The sequence below is a fragment of the Akebia trifoliata genome, chromosome 8, assembly GCF_017979445.1.
Source record: "Akebia trifoliata isolate Shusen 1 chromosome 8, ASM1797944v1, whole genome shotgun sequence".
In the NCBI taxonomy this organism is placed as follows: domain Eukaryota; kingdom Viridiplantae; phylum Streptophyta; class Magnoliopsida; order Ranunculales; family Lardizabalaceae; genus Akebia; species Akebia trifoliata.
Window position 1 is genome coordinate 48,001,037 of NC_141382.1, and position 26,897 is coordinate 48,027,933.

Genomic DNA, 26,897 nt, shown 5'->3' on the forward strand with positions numbered 1-26,897 from the left:
GTAGGATCTTGCTTTTCAGAAGAACGAAGTATGATGGGTTTGTGACACATAAACTATCTGAGGAGATTTGTTTTCTTTTTAGCTGTATAGAAACTTTGGGTTTATGTTAGTCTCTTTGAAAATAACTTGGATTGAAGAATCAGACCCATGTTGATTGACCTCTGCCCATTTAAGGTTGTCTTGAAAGGTTTGCAATGGGGTCTACCACTGGAGACTGTTCGACCATTTGGTCTCTATATCTATCTGGGGTCTTGAAGAGAGTTAGGTTATATTGTCACACCAACTTCTTAATAGCACCCCCAAATATGAATTTAAATGGGCTATTAGAATGAGGATGGCTATTCTTCCCCCTTTTTTTTTTGAAGGTCACCACTCAATTCCTCTCTCTCTCTCTCTCTCAACACAGTCTGACTTTGAAGCGGCCAACCCACTTCAAAATTTTGAAGGAACCCTCCTCTTTACAAGACATGTGGAATTTTGTATTTATTTTATGTCCTACATTTTTGTCAATATTAGGATACCTCCTTAAAAATGCCATGTGTAATCCAAAGGAGAGAATTCGTTCGAAATTTTGAAGCGGGATGGCCCCTTTAAAGTTTTTTCCCTCTCCAGCCTCCACACAATTCTTGTAAATTGGAGTTAGAAGTTTTAAAATGGGCTGATTTTTTGTGAGGGTGAGCTCCTCACCATAGAGATCACCCTCACAAAAAAGCATCCCTTTCTGAGGCGTCTAATCCATTTATTGAAAAATGTTTGACTCTCTTTAGGGCCATCACATGTTCCCCTTATTAATTTTTTCTAACTAACATTATCATGCTTTTGTTGAACATGTTCAATCCATCTTAATCAACTTTCTCTTAGCCTCTCTCTTAGTGGAGTAACCACTAACTCTCTTGTTTATCAAAGAAGTAGATGGCTTAATTCTAATGGTTAAAAATCACCAATCATCCCTCAAGAGATCTACCAAATATTAATGGACCACTGAACAAAAAACATGTGATACTGGTATTTAGCTTCTTTTCGTCTCCACATTGTTTTGATGCCAAGACATCCTATAAAAGTTGAACTTCATTTAGTTTAAGACGACGCGAGGAGGCATCTCAGAATATATGAAGCATCACATACTTCTCATTGTGGATACTCCAATGAAGGCAATATGTGTCCATGGAATCAAGGAATCAGATTCCACCTTATGCTTTTAAACTACCTTTAAATTGAAGTATTTTTGACTTCTAATCTCCACTTCTCTTTTCTAAGAATCAGCTTCTTACTTCTTGCTCTCCATATAATATAGCTGTGAGTCTATTTTATCTATAATTATATTCTGATGTTTCAAAATGGATTTGGTAAATAAACACTTTTATTCTCTAGTTTATTCTCAAAATGGGGTAAGTCTTTTTCTAGAATTATTGGTCTAGAAATGTTTTTTTTTTCTTTTTGTTAAATTTATCAAAATGGATATGTACTCATTTTGATATTTATTTTATATTTTACTAAGACTATGTTAGGTAATACTTTTGAAGTCTGGAAACAAGGAATCAGACTTCTGAAGTTTCAACCAACGTCTCTCATCGCTGATATAAAACTTCTGAATTTTGATTTTGAAATCTAAATTTTGAAATGAAACAAATGAAAATAAAACTTCTGAAAGTCTGAATTTTAAAAGTGGGTCTCCTTCATTCAGACTTCATAAGTGTTACCAAACACACACTAAATGGGTTGGGATCCGTAGTTATATAGAAAAGAAACTCATATGTTCACTCACAATCCTGACATGTGCTATATTCTCGAGATACATCTCTTATGTGAGTGAATATATGAGTTCCCGTTCCTTTGAGTCTACACATCTCCAACCCTTATTACGAAAAAGGATACTCATTTTTACCATCACTTCATTATTTTACCTTTTCGCCTTTCTTATGAGCTCTCTTTCAATGGGTCTACAAATCGTTTGTATAAAATTCAAAATAAAGGTGCAAAGGTAAATTCAGAGAAATGTCCATATAGTAAGTACCCGTTTTAATATAAATAATTACCAAAGAAGATATATATATATATATTCATTTTGTAATACCTTTTAAAGTTTTTTTTACGTTGAAATGAATGCTCGAATATTTGTTTTAAGTTGTCTAAATTTACAAAAATACTAATTTAAAAAATAGTTTTATATATTTTTTTTAAGTTTTGAAAATGGCATAACTTTTGGCCTAGCTATAAGTCAATGTTAATATTTGTATTCTAATGCAAAAAAACTTCTATTTATATTAATATAAAATTTTCTCATAATGTCTTTGGCAACTTAATAATTTTAAAAGTAAATAAAATGATGTAAGTAATATGTATTACATTTAAACATAGAAAAAAGCAACTTCTCATAATAATAACAATAATAGTAATTTTCCATGTCAACAGATCCCATTTTGTGAGCTATATAAGTATGGATGAGGATGCGGCACCCCTTCCAAAAACAGCAAAAATGATAAAGCCATCAACAACAGAAAGGTATGTATTATTATTATTATTATTATTTTTTTAAGTACTTTTTTTCAAAGTTATTTTCTACTTTCTGTTTTGTATCCAAACAATGCCTAAAAGATAAAATAAGAATATTTTTAAGAAGATTAAAAAAAACATAATTGTGAGAATTACTAAAATCCATTGCTTGAAAGTTGGAATTGTAGGTATGCAGTGGTCACGGGTGCAAACAAGGGTATTGGACTGGAAATTGTTCGACAATTGGCAAATAAAGGTGTGACAGTTGTGTTAACAGCTAGAAATGAGAAGAGAGGGATTGAATCAATGATCAAGTTAGGACTGTCAAATGTAGTTTTCCATCAACTTGATGTTCAAGATTCGACCAGCATCGACTCCTTAGCCAAATTTATTCAAACCCGATTCGGAAGACTTGATATACTGGTAATTGCAATTAAATGATTTTTTTTCTTCTTTTGGAAGGTGGCCCGTGATTTTGTTGGTAAGAACAATTGTTAATAAGTTCGCAAATAATTCGTGCATCGCATCTTAATTTTTTTGCATGCATAATATTACTGACTATTTGACATGGTAACTTGATTCCATTCTCTTCATTCAACCCTATCTCAAGCTATATCCATGGTTCAAAACTCATCCGAGACGTATTGCACTCGAGTTGTCTTAGTATATCGCCCAACAACGAGATTGACGGACAAGATTTAAAATCCATGTTCATTTTTCTCGTTGTTGAACGAGACTTCTCAAATGTATTAAAAAACTAGCCCGAGACAACTCGCACTTGTTCGCAGATGAGATGAGACATCAAAACGAGTCTTAAAACCATGGCTATATCTTTTGACAAGTCCCATGTCTTCAATATATTAACCATTTCATTTTAGATTGTAATCTCATCCTAACTTGTTAAAAAAAAAGAGTCACTATGACTTTTAAGGCGGAATTCCTCTCGTAAAAATGATGGAGTAGTCTCAACAGGTGATAATCTAGAAGAGATTTAGATGGTTTGGTCATTGAAGACTGACTATAGTCCCAGTCAGAACAAGTTCAAGGTTCTTAACAAGGGATCCAAAAGAATATGGAAATGAACACAATTGTACAAATAGAAAACATAGTTCTACTAAGAATTTAATGGAGGAATGAGTTTCATTTACTACTACTCATGGGACTTGGGATGGTAATAAGTTAACAAATCACCTTCTACAGGTAAATAATGCCGGAACATCAGGAGTGGTAGTCGATGTAGAAAGTCTAAAGGCCTTAAATATCGATCCTGTGACATGGGTAAGTAATATGTAAAGCATGATCATATGAGCTCAAGAAGGATAACAATAGTTAACCCATGATGGATCAATGCAGCTCTCAGGCGAGGCAGCCAACAAGGCACACGGAATGATTCAACAAACTTATGAGAACGCGGAGAAATGCCTCTACACTAATTACTATGGTTGCAAAAGAGTTACAAAATCTCTTTTGCCTCTTTTACAGCTCTCAACATTAGGAGCAAGGATTGTAAATGTATCTTCTATTCGATCAGAACTCAAGGTAACCTAATTTAGAATACAAAATCAATGGTAATAAGTAATGATTTTGTTGTCATTGTGTAATGGTATTTTCGTAAATATATTAAAGTATCTATAAATTATTTACAACAATGTCATTGTACAATATTTTTACTACTAAAAGACAAATACGATTATTTTTTAAAGGCTTGAAAAAAAAAACATGATTATGGTGGTTGTTAATCTTGCATTAAAAGTTAAAAATTTTCCACACAGAAATGTTGCATTAATATTTATATTTACATACAGAGGATTCCCAACACACAGATAAGAAAGGAACTGGGGGACCTGGAAACTCTTACAGAAGAGAAATTGGATGGAATACTGCAAAGATTCCTACACGATTTGAAAGAAGGCGCCCTCGAAGCCAATGGATGGCCTGTCATGCTGCCTGCTTATAGCATCTCCAAGACCGCGCTTAATGCTTACACAAGAATTCTTGCTAAGAATTACCCTGAAATGTGTGGAAACTGTGTCCATCCTGGCCACATCGCTACTGATCTAAATTGGCACACGGGAACCATGACTGTTGAAGAGGGAGCAAGAGGTCCAGTCATGTTGGCCTTGCTACCTAATGGAGGTCCTTCCGGTTGCTATTTCGATCAGATGGAAATAGCTAAGTTTTGAATTGTGATTTCTATTATAACAAAACTAGGTGGCCACGTGTGAACGTATATGTATTAGAAGGGTAGCTTATTTGTAATTTAAAGTATTAATTAAAAGATTTTTGAAAGAAGATTACATAGTATTAATTATTGTGAATTTTTGCTTTGCAGGCCCAAATTTTATTTTTAATATGATAGGCAAGTGGGTTAATGGTCAAACAACTACTAGGTGAAGGTGTGTTTTTAACCGAGGTCCTTGTATCAACAAATCCAAAAATCCGTAATGCATCATAAACACAGAATAGTAATCTATAATAGAAATTCCAAAGATTTTTCACCTCCTACAAACAAGTTCCACCATGGGTATTCCAGAGAGTCCAACCACACAAATACCATACCTAGAATAGAAAACAAATAAACACAAGTCTCTACCACGAAACAAAATTTCCCTCACATTTTAGTTTTCTCTAGCTCATTCATCAAATCAGAGCGGGAATTATGAGATGGAACACATACCTAAAGACAAGGACAGAACTACTTGAACAAGTTGGGCCTTGATGCCTTGTAAGTGGTTTTCAACTTCCTAGTAGGAGGCCTAACCTTCTTGAACACCAGGGGGAACTTGATATCCCTCTTATGGAATTGCTTGGTGCTCTCTCTCTTGCAAAGCTTAGCAGGAATGGTGGCAGTTTTGATGATCTGAATGCATGGAGACCTCACTCTATGGCGAGAAGCCATCTCGGTGTACATTTGCTCGACAGCCCCATTAAGAGTAGTGTCACGGTACTCCTTGTACATGTTGTGATAACCAGTTCGGCTTTGGTATCGCAACCAAATCCCATAGTTCTTAATCTTGGTAGGGTTCTTCTCAAAAATCTGTAATCAGTATAGCAGGTAAAAAGTATAATTATTTTTCTTTTTAACAGAGAGAAAAATAAAAAAACTGAAAAGGGCAAATTTTCACATGAACCAGCTGGCCGGGCCACTAGATTTTTGGCACCTTTTGGGGTGGCTATTTCTAACCACTAGATTTGAACATTTTCATCAACTGCTTGAAATCTTAATTTTTTACAGGGCATGGTTTTAAATCTCGTCCAAGACCAAGATGACTCATGCGATTTGTCTTGGTATCGTCAATCAATGAGACGGATAGACAAGTCATCTCAACCTGATGTGAGACTTCATGTGACCAATGGCCCAAGAATTTCCACATGGTACTTGGGGACGAGTGGTTAAAGAGACCATATCATCCAAAAGAAAAAGAAAAAAAAAAGAGTTCATAATGGATACATTGACATGGCCATCATTGGGGATTGTCTTTGTGTATGTATTTGTTTGCTCTAATCATAGATGATCTAACTCATATTCAAGAGCATGATACCTTGGTGTATGTCATTTGCGGATGATGGAATATTAAATCATGATTAGAGAGTGAGTCAACACAAAGCTAAAATTATGGAGAAAGATTTTGGAGTCTAAAGGCTTTAAAGTAAGTAAAACCAAGATCGAGTATGTGGAGTAAATTTTATACCAACACCCAGGAGGAGGGAAGATCAACAAATTTTATAGTCTAGAAATACTCCAAAGCAGCCACTTTCGTTATCTTGAATTTATTATACATAAAAATAAAAAAAAGAATCGAAGAAGAAGTTGCATTATAAAACACTCCAGACCTCTTCACTAGAAGAAGGTGAGCTAGCAGGTCCAAATGGGACCTCGCATCTCACTACTTTAACATCTCCAAGTAAACAAAATCCAATCCCAATAGAACACCACCCATGGCAGAAAAAAGGTACTCTTTGTCGCCCTTTTTCCTTATTTTTTTAAAGGAAAAAATCAAGGGCAACAACTCATAGGGAAAAAAAGGTACCATATGTGTTATAACCAAGGGAATTATCCACATAGCCAATCAGAAGGGTTATCTATTTTTTCTCTTTTTTTTTTTTTTTTTTTTTATGGTTAAAGGATTAGCTGTTAACATGGCCAAGATGGGTTTGAACCTAAAACATCGGAACAACACTGCACACATCTTACTAACTTGGCTAACTCGAAACTTCAACTAGAAGTGTTATCTATCATATTGACGGTTTAGGATTGACTTCACAGCCATCATTATTGAAAGAAAATATCCACCAATCCGATTAAGTCGTTTGGAGTGTTGGCTATCTATCTATTCATCCATCAAATAAGTATATTTCCACATATAAATCTTACAAGTGAAAAACAGTAAATAGTTCTGCAACGCCAATACACATCTGATACAAAAATTCCAACACCATAAACATAATTATTTTAAACAAAAGAGGGAGATCGAATAAAACCTCATTGATTGCAAGAACTTGTCCATTGCTCTTCTTCACTTTCTTTAGCTTCCTCAAGAAATACCTGTGTTTGCAGGGATCAATAAAAAAATTCAAACAAAACAACGTGACATCATCCCAGGAAACGATCAAATAATTGTTTTTAGGGTTTAAATACAATTACCAGAACTTTGATTTGGCGCGAACTTCATTGGTGGCCCAAAGCTTCATTCTGTAGATCTTTGGATGCTCATCTGTCTCCGAAGGGAGAGCTCTCCCAACCACCTGGTATTGGTGAAACTGCATCCCAAGAAAACAGAAAACAAAAAACAAAAAATATTGAGAGAAAACTAGATAGGATCTTGAGAATTATATACATTTCTCAGATTCATGGGAAAAAAACCCTAAAATCTAGAAGGTTGGGAAAGCTTCGATTTGGGAAAAAACCAAAACAAAAGCTAAAATTCAAGACGACAAGACGTAAGAACAGAAGAAAATAAGGAAGAACTCTCACCCTGAAAGTCACCATTTCTACCAAGAAGACAGTCAGATCTCAACGCTGCTTAGAAGAGATCGAGCGGAGATTTCTTTGGATTTTATACGAGAGAGATACAAACCCTAATGACAAATGGGAGGAATAGGAATGAAAATGGGTCGGGTCGGCTCGTGACTCGTGTTGAGCAACGGATATTATTAAAATTTATCAAACCCAAACCTGACCCATTTAATAATCATGTTAAAAACTTAAACTCAACCCATTTATAAGTGTGTAATGATTTTCCAACCCCACCATAGATCACTTGCCTCAAGATATGCATAATCATACATCTTTTCTTGTGTATCGTGAGGTAAATGATCTATAATTCTATGATCGGGACGTGTGTTAGAGGGGGTGGCATATTAGCACGACTCATTATAAATAAGTATACCTGATCCAACCCATATATATCATGTTTCATAAAATTCTTATCTTTATTGGAAAAAATAAACTTCACTTTCATCACTAAAAATAAAATATTATTACTGTAAAGGATAAAATCGATATTGGACATGTGGCATATATAAGACAAATATCGATGATCGATCATATGATAATTAATGCATAACTCGAGGCATTGATATATCCTTAATTAGATTTTTAATTAAGATTGCAATCTTATCTAAAAATATAAAATCTTCTAATTGACTAGAGAATATTTATTTATAGATAATGATAGATTTTGTAAAGAATCCTGATTTGTTTGACTTTTCTTTTAGGATTTGTCTCTTTATATTTATATAAGGAGAACAATTAGGTAGAAAAGGTGGAGGCTATGAGGAGAAAGAAAGAGAAAAGAAGGTTAGGATTTATAAATCTTGTAATGGCTTGAAAAATAGTGGAATGACTCTTCGGAGTTCGATGACGTAGTTCAATTTTTTGACAAATCCTATAAACAAAACTTGCTTCTTATTTTCTCTCTTTAATTATTTTTCTATATGATTTTTTATTATTTGAGTGCATAAAAAACAATGAAGATCGATTGTTATGGGTAAATCTTGAAGAATCGATGACATTTGAGATTTTACCTCTACAATTACTAAAATTAAAGTTACACAACCATAACTAAGTTAAAATATATTTCTTTTGAATTTGTTTTTATAGTTCATATAATTTTATCTTTTACAATCATGTGACATCAAATCATATTTTTTGATGCCAAAAGTTGATGTGGTCCGAAAACTTTTCTTACTAACTTGGTATTTCCTCATTATTATTATTATTATTATTAAAGATGGGGCTATATGATCCAAAGGACCACCTATCTATATAGACCATGTCTCCAAGTGACACTCAAAACTATGATCGGGTACCACATGGTTATATAGCATAAAATTCTAATTTAAAAGAAAAAAAAACTTATTTTCACCATCAGATTTTAATCTTAAATTTGGGTGTTCAACAATCATCCACTATAAACAATATTTATTTATTTATTTTTATTTTTTTTTTCAAAACGAATCTTAATCATTAATTGTAGGGGGTGAAGTGTCCAACATGGCAGCTCATGTGACCCAAACATGACCATCTGTCCATGCTTATTATTATTATTTTTGGTTAAGTAAAGTGTTTCATTATCACATAGACATACTAGCTAGCCTTAGTAAGATCTTACATCTTATTAAAGGACATTTTGCCCACATGGATTACCGTATTCGGGAATCAAAAGGGTATGTTTGATTGCATGGAAAGTGACTTTCCATGGAATGTGAAATCCATGGAAAAATTGTGATGGAAAATAGGTAGGGTTGGAAAATCAAATTCTATTGTTTGATTTTACTTGAATAAAATTATAGAAAAATTAAATGAGAAAAAAAAAGAAGGAGAGGAGGAGGAGAAAGAAAGATGAGAGAAGGGGGAGAGGAAGAAGATAAGTGGCGGTGGTGGCGATGATGGTGGTGGTGGCGGTGGCGACGATGGTGGTGGTGATGGCGGTGGTGGCGATAGCGGCGGTGACAACGGTGATGGTGGCGGTGACGATGACGACGGAGGTAAGTGAGGAAAAAGATAAGAGGAGAACATGGTGGTGGTGGTGGTGGCGGAGGTGAGGGATGGAGAAGGAGAACAAAAGAGAGAGAGAGAGGAAAGGTGGTCGGAGATGGTGATGATGGTGACGGTGACTGCGATGGCGAAGGTAACGGCGACGGTGATGGTGACGATGGCGATGTTAGTGTAATGGTGGTGGTGGTGGTGATGGTGAAGAAGAAGATATGAGTGTGAAAAAATTGGAGATGGAAAATATGGGTGGATTTCACTTTCCCACCCATATAGGTGGGAAAGTGAAATCCATGTTTTGGTGGACTTTTTGATTAAGGTGGAAAATAAATTTTCATTTCCATGTGCAATCAAACACTTGAAAAATATCATTTTCCATGGAAATTCATTTTCCACCCTATTTTCAATGAAAAAAACAGATTAAAAAAAATATAAATATGAATAATTTAGTAAGGAAAATATTTTTTCTTTCTCAAATTAAAAATTTAATCATTAATTATATGAAAATATTTGAAAACACCGTCTATATTGGTAGAATTTGTCAAAAAAAAAATGTATTATGAAAAAATTATAGGAAATTCTAACGAAAAAAATGGGTAATTTAAGTTATTGTTGCTGTATTTAAAACTTAAATTAATGACATAATAACTAAACGTGTTGTTGGTGTATTTAAAGCTACAAGTTAATGCTAGATTAACTAAATGTGTCAAAATAAGTTGACACCTCTAACCTAGACCCGACCCATTTAATAATCGTATTAGACAGATTGACGCTATTATGACTTAAACCCACCAATTTTGTGTAGTTTTCGAGTCGTGTTTGTAGACCGTGTTAAGATTACCACTCATAAGGAGGATGAGAATCTTCTGTCCACCCAACTAATGCATCCACGTGTTTCACGCCATTGGTTTGATCCAAAACTTAAATGGGTCCATCATGATGTCCAAAAGCTCACAATTCTCATGAATATGATAACATAATAAGATCAATTACTATTATCACTAAAACTTTTTTTATTTTATTTTTATGACAGGTTCCAGACCCAAAAGCCCGGCTAACAGAGGCAAAGCAACCAGCCTCTTAGAGTACCATATCTCATCAAAATCCCTTTGGGTATATGCAATACCCTATAAATCACACATACCAGGTAAGTAGAGAAAAATTCATATGAGTGGTCAACAAGGGGGTTTGATCTCAAGACCTCTCACTAAATCATTTGTTGACCAAGATAAAGGGTTGCATTTCAACAACAAAACCTTATCTCAAAGATTTATGGTCGATGAAACAAACCTTGTTCATCTACTCCACTTTGTGCAAAGGTACATCTCTTATTATTGAAAGTAAGTCCACTTCTTTTTTCATCATCTTTATTCATGTTCTTTTGTGTATGTCTCTCGTGTTTTCGAAACTTTTAAGTTGAATAGTCTTTTGAATTGAGACAATAATTTACCTTTGTCAATGACTATGCTCAAATTATCTCAGTCAATTTTTTTTTTTATGCAGAACTAAATTTCTAAATTTATCTTTCCTAGCCTTTTGCACATTCATCTCAACATTTAATTTCATAAATATTACGGTCAATTTATTAGCACGATGCTTCTTGACTACTCATCTATTGATTTATTTATTTTGATTTGATTGGTCTCAAAGACATCCAAGCCAGAATTCGATTGTGAGTCGACCCCTCAGTAACTTGTCCAAGATTTTAAAACTCTTAGAAAAGTTGATCGATCATATCTTTTGCCTTCTCTTTCATTATGTTTCATATATAAACATAATTGATTTTTGAGAATTTAAATTTTTGTGATCTATTTCAAATGAAAATTTTCAATTTTAGCATGTATTAAATCCATTTATAATATATAAAAATCAAATACCCATTAAACATAGACTGTTAGATGGTACTAGACACACTAAAAAACACATGTATTACAAAAATTACAATTTATGCATGCTTAATTTATTTTATAAAAACTATTTCAAATAAATAGCTTCATTTTATAACATATTTTAAATATCCTAAGGGTCTTTTTGTAAATTTAAAATACAATAACTAGGATAAGTTATATGCATAGTCATAAAATTCTCTTAATTTTTCGAAAAAATAATAAAATTATCTGAATTAGGGGTTTGCTGATTAGTTCAATGAATAGACAAATTATTCGACGATCTCTCAATTATTCATGAAATATGATAATATTTTTATCCTTCATCTCCAAAATTTTAATTTTTTCAACCTTCAAACATCAAGAAGAAGATAGGATTTAAAGAAAGGAACTCAAGGGATTGGCTCAATGGCAATTTCGGGCCGATAAGTGATTAATGCCTGTAGGTCATGAGTTCAATACCCAACATGAGTATTAATTCCTTAGGCCACTCATGAGGGTACACCCTCACTTACCTGGTGCGTGTGAAGTGCGGGTTTTGGATGTACTTCGGGACTAGTTATTGGACAAGACTATAGTGTATGGACTGGACAAAGTCCAAATAATATGCCCGGTCTGCTATCTACAAGATATATAGGTTATAAAAAATAAAAGATCTAGAGAAAGGTTGAAGATGATAAGTCTTGGTAAGAAATCCAATAAAAGAATTTGGATAATTTCCAAATAATTACCAAATATGAATCGTGATAATTTGACCACGTGGTATATTCAAAATACTCTCTTGACGTGGCATGTGGTAGAAAAATAGATATTTTTGCACATAAATTCCAATTATCCTTGACGTGGCACGCATTGAAGAGTACATGAGAACTGACGAAAAATTCTGCAAGCCAAAAATCACTCCCAATTTGAAGCCAATTACATTAGTATTTGAAAGTTGAAATTTTAATGTAATCGGTCCTCATTGAATCCTAATTTCAAGGAGGCAAACTATGAACTTTTTTGTTGTCACAATATTTACATAGCGTGCCCTTTGATATTTTGACACCAAATTAATGAAATAGTTGTATGATTCATCTAATGTAATAGTTTCAATCTCTAGAAAAATACTCTTTCTTAGATTTGGGGGAGTCCAACTTTGAAGCAGGCTGTCCGCTTCAAAGTTTTTTCCAAGTTTTTTCCGATTTACAGAATCATTACAAGTTTCTTGGATCCTACAAATATTGAGAGAAGGCGAAGGAGAAGTTGTCCACACCAAATTTTGAAACCCACAAATAACCTCACCATAACATTTAAACTTAATATGATAAGAGTCATTTTGATCTAAAAATAAAATAAAATTGTAGTCCACAATCCTATAATTATGTTGATTAAACATCGAAATTATAAAAATTTCCTTTTTTACTATGAGGATAACATGCATCACACATGCCATTTCCCCTAGTTTCTCATAAAATCAACTTAACCATTGCTTCAAGGTATTAGTCTAATGATTTTCTGATGCTCCTCTGTGACACACGCCCCCCTAACACCCCCATCACAGAACCGTATATCATTTGCATCGGGATACACATGGCCTTAAATCTTTTTCTCGTGTATCTTAAGGCAAATGATCTACGATTTTGTGACGAGGGTTTTGTTTCCCAAGTTCACAGTTTAGGGTTCACGTTGTGTTTACAGTAGAACTATAAGCTATCTTCTTCGAGCTACGTTAATTGATTTTGTTTCTCTCTCTCTCTCTCTCTAAGGTTCTTCTTTTAGAAGAACAAAGATGGTGAAAATGAAAGAAAGGAAGGTTAATGTATCTGGTAAGCCAAAGCATTCGCTAGACGTCAACCGTGGAAATGGAAAGGGAAATGGAGACAAAGAGACTCGAAGCGCTGCAACAGTGCGGCGCCTCAAGATGTACAACACCAGGCCGAAACGTGATCGTAAAGGAAAGGTTTTGAAGCACGAATTACAGTCGAAGGAGCTACCATCGACCCGAATCCAACCCGATCGTCGTTGGTTTGGTAAGTTAAATCTTTTTACCTCAATTCCCTTTTTCTTAAACACAACTGATTGAATTGGAATCTGTAGCGATGTACAGATTTTAACTGAAATTACCCATAGATGAACAAACTTATTTGGGCAATTCATGTGTGTGAATTTTAATTTTTGTTGTGTTTGAGAACTTTAGGAAATACCCGTGTTGTAAATCAGAAAGAGCTCGAATTTTTCCGTGAAGAGCTCCAAAATCGAATGTCGAGCAACTACAATGTTATTTTGCAGGATAGGAAACTACCCATGTCCCTTCTAAACGATCACCAAAAGGTATTAATTTTTTTTAAGCTTATTAATTCAAGTTTGTGATATTTGTGTAATTTTACATCCATTTTCCTTGAAATATACATATTTCTTTTGCTAAAATTTTAGTATTTTTTTGGTATTTCAAGCAAGCTAGGGCTCATCTTCTGGATACCGAGCCTTTTAAAGACGCATTTGGACCAAAGAAGAAGAGAAAGCGTCCAAGGCTCTTGGCAGCTGATTATGAATCTTTGCTTAAGAAAGCTGATGGATCTCAGGGTAAATATAATTGTTTTGTGTTATAGTGGACTAGAAGGTGGCATGTGCACATGTAATCTGAAGGGCTTATTTGTAATCTAAAATATTAACTTAAGGGTGGGTTTGAAGGTTACGTAGTAAAAAAGATATTTTTATAATTTTGAAAACGAACCAACGTGATTTTAAGGGTGCAAGATTGCAATGTTCTTGGTTTTTACCAAAATAACCCTGATTAGATTAAGTTTAAATGTTGAGGTGGGAGCATATTTGGAATCCAAAATTTGATGTTGAACCACTTCTACTCCGTCTTCTCTCATTATAATAGTAAAGATATCTTTGCGTCTATTTACATTTTTTCCATTGTTTTTTCTTTGGGGAGGGGTAAAAATTCTTAATTATTTTTCTAGTTACCCCAATTCATATTAGTATGCCCTTTAAAGAGGCCTTTAGCATAGAGTAAAAGTAAGTTAAAAGGCCTATAATTAGTTTGCAACTTATGTGTAATAGCATAGGAAGCCAAGATGGGAACAACTTATTTTACAAATTGACGTGAGTGGCGCCATTGCTTAGTTTGCTTCTTGTTTTGTAGATGCTTTCGAGCAGAAGTCAACAGCTGTTCCGTCTGTTGAAGAAAGTGAGGCAGATGGTTTAAGGGACTTGGTTAGACATACCATGTTTGAGAAGGGCCAAAGTAAACGTATTTGGGGTGAGCTCTACAAGGTTATAGACTCTTCAGATGTTGTTGTGCAGGTCAGAATTTATTAGTTGTCAAACATTGTTGCAATAAAGTTTTAAAATGATCCTATTATGTGTGTGCTTGTGTGTATCTACATTTGTGTGCACTTAGGTTTGAGTTATTTATATTGTGAGGTTGAAATTTGAGGGCTTGTTGGCTAGAATTATTGATGCAACATGACTTGTAGTCACCTCTATTGACAACTTGGCTACTGTTTAGACTATCAGTTAGGGTAAATCATAAGAAAGGTCTACCGATAGTGTGGTGGTACATGTGAGACAAGACCATTTGTTTTCTCTCAGATCCCTCCTTTTTCACTCTCTGTTATAGGTGTTGGATGCTAGGGACCCACAAGGTACACGATGCTATCACTTAGAGAGGCATTTGAAAGAACATTGCAAGCATAAGCACATGGTTTTTCTACTAAACAAGGTTTGTTTTCTATATTATATATCAAGTGTGATATTTAGAGGTTTATGTTTTTTCTACAATCATCCTCGTGAAGCTGCTTAAAATTTTGATGCTCTTTTCCTTAGTGTGATTTGGTTCCGGCCTGGGCTACGAAAGGATGGCTCCGAGTGTTATCGAAAGAATACCCTACTCTAGCATTCCACGCAAGTGTCAATAAATCATTTGGCAAGGTATCTTTAACATATCTTTCAATTACCTTGTTTTTTTTAAAGGTATATCTTGCAATTACTTTTATATTACATTTCCATTGTCATGCTATTGTTTTTTTATTAAATGCTTTGTTTTTATTTACTTATTTTAAATTTGTGTTTGTTGTCTAACAGGGTTCCCTTCTATCTATACTGAGGCAATATGCTCGTTTAAAAAGTGACAAGCAAGCAATATCAGTCGGATTTGTTGGGTACCCAAATGTTGGAAAATCATCAGTTATCAACACCTTACGTACAAAGAATGTAATCTTCATCTTTATTACTTTGGATATTGATATTGCATTTTTAATCAATTTACTCAATGTCTGTGAATGAACTTTGTCCATAGCTGAATATAGTGAGATACATTAATGGATTTGCTTGAAATTTTCTATAGAACTATGCTCCAGTTGACTGTCTTATTTCATATCCAGTTTTTATGTGTTTCATTCTTCATTGTGGATAATGATACTAGGTTGGTGCTCCAGCTTAACTAAAGTATTTGTTATCTTTTCTTTATAAAGGTCTGCAAGGTGGCTCCAATTCCGGGAGAAACTAAAGTCTGGCAATATATAACACTTACAAAACGGATTTTCTTGATAGACTGCCCTGGAGTTGTTTATCAAAATAGTGATTCTGAAACGGATATTGTACTTAAGGGGGTGGTAAGTTCTTGGTGGCTTCTCTTGCTTATTTGCATTCCTTAATTGTTTCTAAAGTAAAATTGTTTACAATTAATTATGAAGCATTACCGAAATTATAATAGTACTGGTTGCCACTTTTTACTTTTGCCTTTCTCGATACTCCTTAGATAAACTAGTAGGTCAATGAATCATGTTATGAATCTATGATGCCCTGATACGTGTATGCCATCAAAATATCACCATAATCGGAGAAGGGTATGTACGGCTGGATGATAAAGTATTTATTTATACCAGAAATCACAGAAAATAATATATTAATATGAATATCATATTTTATCAACAACGTACTTCTTTTATTGGATGTTTACACACATACTGATGTAGATAGGTTTGCCGACTCTTATCTCAATACCTATGATCGAGTTAAGATGCGTAGAAGAAAGAAATCAGCAACATTGACGGAGTCAAATCAGTCAAAGACGAGTCAACTCGACCCAAGCTTTGACCAATCCACAAGACCTAGTCCAACTTCTCTTAGGACTCTTTCTTTCATTGAGTTTCTATTTTTTAAGTTGCTTAAGTAGTCCTAGTTAGTTTTTATTTCAATCTTAGAAAGTTTCTTTTCTTAGTTTTTAACTTGTTTTATGTTTTAAATTCATTTTATTCTTTAGGTTATAATTAGAAGTCCTTTTAGATGTCCAATTTGAGTTCTAATAGGTTTAGAAGGTTAGTAATATGTTATAGATAGATTAGGAAGTTACTTTTTAGTATTTTAGAAGGTTTCTAAGTTGTTATGGAGTTATTTATATAAGGAGCTCTAATAAACAAATTCAGTGAAGAAGTAAGTTTAATAAAAGAACAGACTTTTCTTCCCTCGACATAGAGATTCTTCAGTACTCTTAGTCCAGATTTGTGTGTTCTACCCTACATCACATACACTGGATTGTGTATGTGCGAAAGCCACACATCTTTGATTTCGGGAAATGATAGAACATCTGTGTTCTTATTGTTTTCTAGAATTGGAAAATTTGAGTTGTATCCAGTCATCATAGTCATGAATGTGTCGGTTACATGGAAATATAGTTCCTATACAGCCTTTTGTGAAAATGAAGCTAAGGTGTTCATAATAAAGCTTGACCAAAGGAAGACAACACATTCGAGTTCTAAGTCAATTGGCAAGTTTAAAATGGCCCATCAATGAAACAAAAGCTTGACCCAATATTTGGTTGAGTCAAACTCATACCAATGGATCAGTTTCCAATCTTCTTTTTTGGTTGGAGATCTGTTTCCAACTCTTCTTATTTATTTTTTAACTTGCTTTGATTATTAGACACGAAAACCATAACAACTTGCTTAAATAATTAGAAATGAAATATTGCAACTAGTTTTGCAGCTTTCACACTGATTTTTGTTACACAAAGCTATCTAGTTTCTTTTTATTTGTTTATTATTTTCATAAACATTTTGAGTCATAACCAGGTACGTGTTACAAACTTGGAAGATGCATCTGAACACATTGGGGAAGTTCTGAAACGTGTGAAGAAGGAGCATTTGGAAAGAGCATATAAGATAAAAGATTGGTATGTGCAAAATTTTCTTTTCTCTTATTATGTCCAGATTCTTTTTATCCTGCCCTGCTTTCTTGTGTCTAAACTTTCACTATGGTTTTATTCTCAGGATTGATGATAACGACTTTCTCGTCCAGCTATGCAAATTGAGTGGAAAACTTTTGAAGGTATGTTTCTAATTCCTAATGCTTACACTCAGCATTTGTAATTACAAATAATTTTGTTAAATTTGACAGTGATTAGAAAATTTGAATGTATTCTCAAGAGTACTGGAAAAGTTTAGCCGAGTATGTTTAAAGGATGAACTTTTTATAAACTCAAAAGCTAGATCAAATGCTTGATTGGTTTTAAACTGCCTCAGAATTGGGCTCCCAAACCTTGCTCTGTTGATGTATGAAGAAGTTATTAATGAAATGATTTTAATTTCTATGAAATTGTTGCTACATGAAATTTAGTATGCACAAGGAGAAATGGGTCTAAAAGATAGAATGCTAGTAATAATATATAAATATGGTGATCTAAGTCTAAAGATAGACTTGAATGGCAAAATAGGATTCATGTGTCCAACCCCAATACTTTAGTTAAGGCATGACCAGATATACCCTAACTAACGAAGAGATCTTGGCGTAAGTTGGGGTTAGTTAAAGGGGTTTGCTTTGAGGAGTTTATATTTAAGTGGGACGCCTTGTGTTCTTTGTAAGTTTTTTTTTTCCTTTTTGTTCACTTTGTACTTGCGGCTGGTCATCACGACCTCCATCTTTAGTAATATATCTCTTTTACCTATAAAAAAACGAAGAGATCTTGGCAGGGTTATCATCATAAAGAAGTGATAGTTTGGATGGTTAGGCTCATCCATTTGGGTCATGTTTAGCTTGAAATTCCTAACCCAAAAAAGTTGACTTATGCATATTTATTTTAATTATTTTTCACGTGTGTGCACATGCCATTTTTTCCTGGAATAAATGATTGTGTCTATTTTATTTATGCTTGGTGGGGTTTGTGTCCAGGGTGGTGAACCTGACTTGATGACGGCGGCAAAGATGGTCCTTCATGACTGGCAGAGAGGTCGGATTCCCTTCTTTGTTCCCCCACCTCAGCAAGTAGATGGTCCGTGGAAGAATCCACAGCTATTGGCTCTAACGAAGGCATAGCAGTGGACAATGACCGAGCCTCGGCAGCTATCAGAGCCATCGCTAACGTTATTTCATCGCAACAGCTAAAAAATGTTCCTGTTCAAAGAGACCTCTTTAATGAGGACGAGTTGCGTGAAGAGAAATCTGAGTAGCTTTTAGAATCGACACCATAGATCTTTTTGGTGTGTATTGTTTTAAGTTGAGAAATTTGAAAAAGAAGATAAAAATGTTGAGTGGGACAAGACGTGTAGCATTTTTTCCCTTGTGGTTGCAAACAGGATTTTTGAGTCCCCTTTCCTGACTTCTACAAGTAATTTTTTTTTAACATTATCACATTGTCTTTAGGCAATGAATATGAATGCTATGGGCCTCACTTGCAAATGTTGCATCTCTCATTTTACCTAGTATAGGCAATGAATATGAAGACCTATGTTAACAAACCTTAGATTCATCCAGCCTAGATTTTTGGATCTTCAGTCAATGTTTTGTTTTCTCCTGTTGATGAACACAATCACTTGGAGAATGGGAGTAACAGTACCCAATCCCATCCAAATATACAAAGACTTGTATTTTATTCTTGCTTCTGCACCGATTTGTCGGCAATTTTGTAAGTACTTCTAGGAGTAAGAAAATTTAAGGTTTGAGATTGTGTGAGAAAATGGTTTCCCTTGCAAAAATGTTACAATACAGGTGCATGATTGTGCATAGAGAACTGTTTTTCCATCTTTATGGGGGAAATATTCGCCAACCCAAGTTCTTAAGAAATTTTTTAGGGAAAGATAATCCTAATTCCCAATGCACAATTACCTCTTGCCACCAAATCTAAAGATGAAATTTCGTTTTGACATTCCAAGATAAAGAAGATTTATACAACAAAAGAGTGGGGGATGTGCCTTCAACATTTCCTAAGCAAATGCTTTTTGAAAAATTCATTTTTCCAAAATTATCATTTTGCCAAGAAATTGCTTTTCTGTAGAAAACGTTATCTGCATCAACAGAACCTGACGACTAGCTTGAATTAATGCCTATTATGAAAGTTAAGGCAAGAGGAAGAGAGGCTGAAGATGAGACACCTTGAGTTGAATGCTTTCGGGAACATTTAATGCTTAATACATATCCCTTCACCTAATATTGAAGGAAGACTACTTGATCCAGCTACCCACCCGCCTTTAGCTTTCTCACACTCATATCCTTTATCATCTTCCTTGATTCAATAACTCTGCTCCATACTCTCATATCACCATAAATTTTTGACAACATTGAGTAAACTGCAGGATGGTCTTGCTCCACCTTGTACAATTTCTTTGCAGCAAACATATCGAATTCCAAACTAGAATGCAAGCCACATGCACCAAGCAATGCAGCACCCCACACAAAAACATCGGGCTCAAATGGCATTATCCTCGTCAATTTATCTGACCTGCTCACCCAAAATGGTCAACTACGCATGCATAATGCTCCCTCCCTGCATGAATCTAGTATTCTCTCTCCATAGATTCAAAATACATCTTGCCTTCTGCAACCAATCCTCCATGTGCACTATGCTGCTAACATGTTAGCAAGTGATGTAATCCGGCTTAACACCAATTTTCTTCATTCTTTCAAACTCATCCAATGCTTATGTTCCATACTCATGTCTAGCATGACCTCTGATGATGGAATTCTAACAGCTCAAGTTCTTCGTTGAAATGGACTCAAAAAACCTTAACCCCCGCATTAATATCCCTACATTTCGCGTACATTTCAACAAGGGAACTCGACAATATTGCATCAATGGACACACCAGACTTCAAGATGTTCAAATGGACTTGCTTCCCAAAGAGAAGATAGACCTTCATGAGTTGCTTTCTACATTGAAAAACTCTAGTCTGTGTTGTTCATCTTATCACTACTCTTCTACATTTGTGGGATATTTGTTTTAACCAGGTTGGTTGGAAAACTGGATTTATTAAAACATGAAATCCGATAATTGGGATTTCGTGTTTATAATATGGCAAACAATAAAATATGGTGTTTTGGTGTGTTTTTTAGTTAAAACTGAGAATAGCAGACAGGTTTATGAGAAAAATAAAATTAGTACCGAGTTCATTCAGGACAATGTAGGAGTAACTTTCAACAGGTAATAAACTAAGAATGTTGGTTTAAATGGTTTGGGCATGTTCAAATATGGCTTATTACAGTCTTAGTTCAAAGAAAAATTCAAATTGAAGATCCTAAAAGAGTGAGGATACAGACCCAAAAGAACTTGGATGGAGACAGTGAAAGCAGATATGAATTCATAAAGGAACATGATTTGTTTAGCCAGTCCAAATCTTTAGGGTAAGGCTTTTTTTCCTCAAGGAACCATTTGTTGGTGTGTCTATATCTTTATTTAGTGTGTCATATATAATTTGATCAGTTGATGTGTTGTAAAAAAGGTGATGTCGGTGTGTAAATCTCTCAAAATTATTGAAAGCAAATATGAATACACTTGAAAAAACACGAAGCATGAAACAATGAACAACTCCAGACCAACAAATTACACCTTCGATTTTATTTGAAGCTCATCAACTTGCAAATAATATTGCAAAAAAGTAACTAACTTCAATATGAATACGAGCGAGACACGCATACATTGAATAGCCCACTTCATCAGTTTTCTTTTTGAATTATGCATTGAACTATGTTTCCATCCTACCTGGATCACAAATGGATTTAGTTACATTACATCTGCACACTCGATTCAATTTGCGAGAAATGGAAATATCTGGTTTGAGCAAATTTTGAGATTCCCCCAAAACTTTTGCAATTAGCCTACCAGATAGATTAAACTTACTACATCTCAAACCTTTCAAGAAACCATCAAAATTATCCTGTATCAGTAAAAGGAAAACCGTAGAACAAAAAAAAAGAAAAAAGAATCAAACTGTAGTTTTAAAACGAGATACTTGGCTTAAATAAACATTGATGACGCTAGTTTGATCTGCAAAATTGAGGAAAAACCGTACGCTTAGATTTATCACTGAAACCAATATATCCAAATGCTTCAGTCTCAAACTTCCTCCATGGGCCGATACCATGCAAGAAATAAAATGCATCCTTAAATCAAAACCGTAAAGAAAAATCAACTCAGTTGGCGTCATCTTACATCATACCTAGAATCTTCTTGGTCTCTTCATCTTCGTCTATTTTATCAGCTTTCATGTTCTCCAAAAGCTCATCAACTTTTTTGTGGCCTCTGATACTTGCCTTTATCAATGCATGATACATGTCTCTATTCATGGGGGTCACAGTCTTCAGGGAACCCACAAAAGCTTCCACCTCTTCAACCTCACTCTTGTCACCAATCCAATGCAAGATACTTGCAATAACCTTCGCATTTGGCATCCACCCTTCATTACCCACATGAAGTGCGAAAGCCTTCTTCATACACTCCATGGCCTTCTCCATCTTGGCCTTGTTAACAAACCCTGCAGCCACTATACCCCAACTGTTCGGTATCGGAACCTTCCCCTTGTTGACTAGGTCTTTGAGCATTGCTTCGGCCTTCTCTACCATATTATTCTTAGAATACCAAATTAGGAGGACATTTGGCACACGGAAATCAAATCTGTTACCGGATGACACCCATTCCTCCAGTAATTCCTCCGCCGCTTCTAACTCACCGAGCTTCAAAAGCGACCCCAACATAGTAATATAATCCTTGTTAACATACTTCTTACAAGCAGTCTTCTCAAGCTCCCATAATCTCATCACCTCAGCTTTATTCCCAAGAGTTGCATACAGTGAGTTGATATGGTTGTAGCCAAGCCCATCTTTATCATCCAGCTTCTGCTCCGCTTTCTTCAGCATCTCAATGGCCTTGTCTTTAAGACCCGCTTTTATGTAAAAATTGGCCATCGTGGTGTACGCATTCCAGTCTATCGATATGTGAGATTGATTCTCCATTTCTTCTAGAACCTCCTCCATTCCATTGATGTTGGATCTCACCCCATAAGACTGAATGCAGATTTTGTAGCCAATATCGTCAGGGATGACACCATTTTCCTTCATCTCGGTGAACACATTGAGGACCTTATCGTACTCACCGATGTTTGAATAAAGGCGCATGAGGCCACTGTAGTAGGACGGAGATGAAGCAAAACCCATCTCCTTCATCTTCTCAACATGGGGAAGATATTTATCACTCCGTTGTGCTCTGACATAACAGTTCAAGAGCGTGCCGTATGTCTTATCTGATTTACATTGGGCAATAATATTATTGAAGTAGCTCTCAGCAGATTCCAGCCCACGTACCCTATCAATCAGATCTAACTGCACAGCATGGTCGCTTGGTGAAAATGCACGAAGACCTTTGCTACCCATCCACTCAGAAACCTGCACCCATAAAGCATCCCACACGAAGAGATTAGAGAAAAAGTAACTTTAAACATATATTTTATATAGCAATTGGTCATTCAACACAGCAACCATATCCAATGTTGTTTTTCACCTAAAGCATAAAGAGATGGGTAGGGAGAAATTGAAAAGGCAGTATTTGTTGCTTCTAAAGTCCCACTTACTAGTACGACTGTATGGGAGAGAGACTTGCTACTGTGGAAGCATATACGCATGCATTTCATACATACGTAGCACTGGAAGTCAAAGCTTTGCTCAGATGTCGACTAGGTGACCAGCTCACCCGGCATAATCATCAAGAAGGGATACAAGTTTAAACGGTGAGGGAAAACTTTGGAGAAAACAGAAAAAAAGGGGGAAAGAAACCAGAAAAGGGGAATAAAATGATAAATATAAAAAATTATTAAAAAGTATGAAGCATGTAATATATAATACATAGACATCTATTTATTTTTTTATTTTTAAAAAAAGCACTATTGAATTTATATGCATGATTACATGTTTCCACTTATAATTAAACATTTTATGATGCTATAAATAGTCTAACCATACATTTTTTATGATGCTAAACAAAGTCTAACCATCACATGTCTTTTGAGCAAAATAGCATATTAATAAAAAATTAAAACATCGATACATTATCATCAAATCCAACATTAAACAACATTTACGAACCAAATCACAAACAATCATTAGGCCACAAAATTTAACCATATGCCTACAAAAAATAGGTTATTATTTATTTTGAGAAAAAAAAAACATGTTTAAAACATAAAAATCACATTTAAATGTAAAAAAACATGTTTAAAAGGTATTTGTTTTTAACATCACTTTGTTTTTATGGTTTTAATTGTTAGAGGTACAAAACACATTTTGAAATGAGAGAAAAAAACAAAGTTTTATGTAATTATGTCCCCTAACCAAGACCCCTTACATCTAGGCCAGAGCTAAACACCATGCAGGTGCTCAAGTGCTAGGCACTGCATAGTGCACACAATTTAATATAAATTATATTTTATATGTGAGTAAAAGGATTGTAACATGACGATAAATAACACTAATATATTATTTACAATCTATTTCTCTCTTTACTTCAACTTATATATAGTATATTTACACATAAGTAAAACAATTATAAATAACACTAATAGATTATTTGCAATCTATTTCTCTTTAACTCAACTTTTGAGACCCTATATATATAGAAGCACTAGCTAAGATAGACTTCTAATTTAATAGGAAACGAGTACGACACAAACACCACCCCACTCCCTTTCTACCTTCTGTTTATAGGAATTGTCTCTCCCTCCCACTAAGTGGAATATTACACTTCCAGAACCTACAAGTAACGTAAAACATTAACCCAATCATAAAATATTTCTCATATGTACATTGGAATACTTCCTTATTTCCATGTTATTTATTGGATGGGCCTCCAAAATTCATTTTATATTTCCTACAAATTCTTAGAGCATTTCTTAGGAGGCTAAAAAAAATGAATCCACAAATATTTCCCACTTCCCCAACTATCATCCATTTGTCCCCCACCCATTTCCCCACATCCACTACAAATTGACCAAATTACAAGTTTATTGTAAATGATCAAGGCACTTCTCCACATTTATAAATTATTTCTCAGCTACAAATATTTTCATTTCCAATACAGCTTCTAAACCATTCAACAACATTACCAACTGTTCCTCTGTGCTTAGAGATAACAATTGTTTGCTGCCAATTTATCAAAATTCAAGAAATGCAAACCAAGTCCATTCAAACACTGAAAACACCTACTTCTAAAAAGAACTGCGTGGGTTTCCCATATAACACCAAAGAGAGGGAGGAAATGTGTCTCTTCACACCTTATATCCAGGCATCACAAAAAAATTGTATTCTTAGAAATCAATAACCATTTCTCATCTGTTTCTCACAACCCCATACTAAGCAAGAAGATTCAAACCAATTGCATAGACCAAACAGCTTCTCAAAATAATTATCAAGAAAAAGATATTCAGTTTCTGCAACATACAACAGAACCTTGCACATTTATATGCCTCTCTCAAACACCATTTAAACTCTTTACCCACATTTCAAGCACCATTAAAGACGCCAAGATATAAATCAATAACAAACCCAAAATATAATTATCCAATTTACTGATTTCTACAAACACTTAAACCCTTACGAAAGGGTAACAATTTCCCACTCACTCCTCAGAATCCTAGAACTAAGAAATCAAATTCAATTCAAACCGACAGATAAAGGGGTTCTAAGTATGAAACAGAAATTCAGTTTCTGGCCAAATAACACACACAGACCTTACCGCATTTCTATGTCTCCCTTTTCTTTTGAAAAATAATTTTTTTTATGAGAGAGAAAAAGCAAGTCAAGAAGTCCAACTAAGGCCACAAGACGCCCACACAAATCAAGCTACACCAACAGAACAAAAAAACCACTAGAAATTTTATAATTTCTGGCAAAGCTCGCTCCTTTTCCTCGAAGACACATTGGTTCCTCTCTTTTCAAATCCTCCAACATACTGCAAATGGGGTCAAAACTCCAAAGAATTCGTATTGAAGCCGAAACAGGGGACAACCAAGAATCCAATAAGGAACACACACACAAACCTCTAGAGCTTGAGTGTATCTCCTGTGATTTCGGAGATCACGAATGATCCGTTGCAGCACCTCTGCTCGAACATCTTTGCCCTTCTCAACCCAACCATCGAGCACAGGAACGACACTAGTAGTAGAGCTGCCGAGCCGACTGATCTTCACATACAGATTATTTCTGGATAAAGTCTTTGTGTACAATGATCTCCTCGTAAATGCAGTTTCGAGTAGAGATTCAGAGAATCTATGATTCAATTTGAAGTTCGAGCTCAATCGAGTCAAGATCGAGAATAGATTGGAACCCATGATAGATTGATTTCTAGGTTTCCGAAAGCGAACATAATGTAGAATATAAGTCTGAGTTGAAGCTTCCAGGTTTAGGGTTTAAGGACGAAATGACTGCCGTGACTTGCAATAACACTCGAAGTAGATTTTTTTCTCGAGATACGACTTGTGAGGAAAAATGGTGGTTCTCGATGCATTCAGCTTCTTCGATGAACTTCAACTTTTGTTGACATATGATTATATGTGTTCCGCTATCCAAATCAAATTGTAATACAATATTATGTTTAGTTGAATCGTATCCAATCGATTAAGCTCAGTGATTTGATATTAATTTGATGAGCTAGGTCCACCGTGAAAATTCTTACCATAATTTGATTGGTTCAATTTTAATATTTTCATGTTGTAGTATAAGAATAATTAAATTTTGGTTAACTTGTAATATATATATTTTCAATTCTTTTGATAAAAGAAAAATATCAATTAAAAATTTCTCACAATCTAATGTTATTACCGATCGTATTGAGAATTATGTTGAATATTACAAAACTAAATGAGGATGGGCGTCGTGTAACTCCGAAAATATAATCTACAATGGGGTCAAAAAAATTTGTGTATTTCCTCCATACTAATTAAGAATGAAACTAACAAGAGAGCAAAATGTATGAGAATTAAGAGAGTAATGAGAGAGAGGGTTGAGAATTAGAGAATGAATATGAGAGTAAAGAACGAGGATGGCATATGTCATGTTATGCTAAAAGAGCCATTATGCAATGGCTATCTATCAACAACCAAATTCTGATGGCTATTTTCCTTTTTTTTGAATAACATCACTTCAATTTCTGATGGAAAAAACGACATCGCGAAGTGGTGTGTTAGGCTGTGCGTCTGTTTTTTGAAAATTTCCCCTGCTGTATCTTGTTCTTCTCCTAATATAAAATCCATAAGACTAATGATAAGACGTGGCAAGGG

The 26,897-nt window shown here is 34.7% G+C and overlaps 4 protein-coding genes across 5 annotated transcripts; 2 read left to right on the plus strand and 2 right to left on the minus strand.

Moving 5' to 3' along the window:
* Positions 1–2,437: 2,437 nt before the first annotated feature.
* On the plus strand, positions 2,438–4,676 carry LOC147397359 (short-chain dehydrogenase/reductase 1-like). Its single transcript, XM_086450200.1, has 5 exons — positions 2,438–2,502; positions 2,670–2,916; positions 3,694–3,771; positions 3,847–4,032; positions 4,299–4,676. Exons 1-5 carry the CDS (start codon positions 2,438–2,440, stop codon positions 4,674–4,676), a joined length of 954 nt encoding a protein of 317 aa, XP_086306326.1.
* A 271-nt stretch (positions 4,677–4,947) lies between these two features.
* Positions 4,948–7,627, minus strand: LOC147397360 (large ribosomal subunit protein eL20). Its single transcript, XM_086452943.1, has 4 exons — positions 7,469–7,627; positions 7,139–7,254; positions 6,976–7,039; positions 4,948–5,530 (listed from the first exon to the last, which is right to left on the minus strand). The coding sequence occupies exons 1-4, from the start codon at positions 7,481–7,483 to the stop codon at positions 5,189–5,191; spliced, it is 537 nt and encodes a 178-aa protein (XP_086309069.1). The 5' UTR covers positions 7,484–7,627; the 3' UTR covers positions 4,948–5,188.
* A 5,381-nt stretch (positions 7,628–13,008) lies between these two features.
* Positions 13,009–19,038, plus strand: LOC147397361 (nuclear/nucleolar GTPase 2-like). Its single transcript, XM_086452945.1, is given in 12 exon segments — positions 13,009–13,385; positions 13,553–13,686; positions 13,809–13,938; positions 14,507–14,667; positions 14,984–15,085; positions 15,190–15,294; positions 15,448–15,576; positions 15,837–15,977; positions 17,436–17,536; positions 17,634–17,691; positions 18,532–18,631; positions 18,634–19,038. Coding segments are annotated over 12 exon segments (1,578 nt in total). The 5' UTR covers positions 13,009–13,144; the 3' UTR covers positions 18,810–19,038.
* Positions 19,039–21,165: 2,127 nt separating this feature from the next.
* Positions 21,166–26,049, minus strand: LOC147397362 (pentatricopeptide repeat-containing protein At4g21705, mitochondrial-like). 2 transcript variants are annotated; one of them, XM_086452946.1, is made up of 2 exons: positions 25,659–26,049; positions 21,166–23,013 (listed from the first exon to the last, which is right to left on the minus strand). In XM_086452946.1, the coding sequence occupies exons 1-2, from the start codon at positions 25,947–25,949 to the stop codon at positions 21,781–21,783; spliced, it is 1,524 nt and encodes a 507-aa protein (XP_086309072.1). In that variant the 5' UTR covers positions 25,950–26,049; the 3' UTR covers positions 21,166–21,780. The 2 variants fall into 2 exon arrangements, with proteins under 2 accessions (XP_086309072.1, XP_086309073.1); XM_086452947.1 differs by lacking the exon at positions 25,659–26,049 and adding an exon at positions 23,199–25,641.
* Between the last annotated feature and the right edge of the window lie 848 nt (positions 26,050–26,897).

Excerpts from the sequence above, each read along its gene's own strand:
- LOC147397359 (XM_086450200.1), top strand. The coding sequence starts at position 2,438 with ATGGATGAGGATGCGGCACCCCTTCCAAAAACAGCAAAAATGATAAAG. Across the intron at positions 2,503-2,669 it reads AAGCCATCAACAACAGAAAG|TTGGAATTGTAGGTATGCAG; the intron begins GTATGTATTATT and ends ATTGCTTGAAAG. Across the intron at positions 3,772-3,846 it reads ATATCGATCCTGTGACATGG|CTCTCAGGCGAGGCAGCCAA; the intron begins GTAAGTAATATG and ends GGATCAATGCAG.
- LOC147397360 (XM_086452943.1), bottom strand. Across the intron at positions 7,040-7,138 it reads CGCGCCAAATCAAAGTTCTG|GTATTTCTTGAGGAAGCTAA; the intron begins GTAATTGTATTT and ends CTGCAAACACAG. Across the intron at positions 5,531-6,975 it reads AAGTTCTTGCAATCAATGAG|ATTTTTGAGAAGAACCCTAC; the intron begins GTTTTATTCGAT and ends TACTGATTACAG.
- LOC147397362 (XM_086452946.1), bottom strand. The coding sequence starts at position 25,949 with ATGGGTTCCAATCTATTCTCGATCTTGACTCGATTGAGCTCGAACTTC. Across the intron at positions 23,014-25,658 it reads GATACACTCAAGCTCTAGAG|GTTTCTGAGTGGATGGGTAG; the intron begins GTTTGTGTGTGT and ends TTATGGGTGCAG.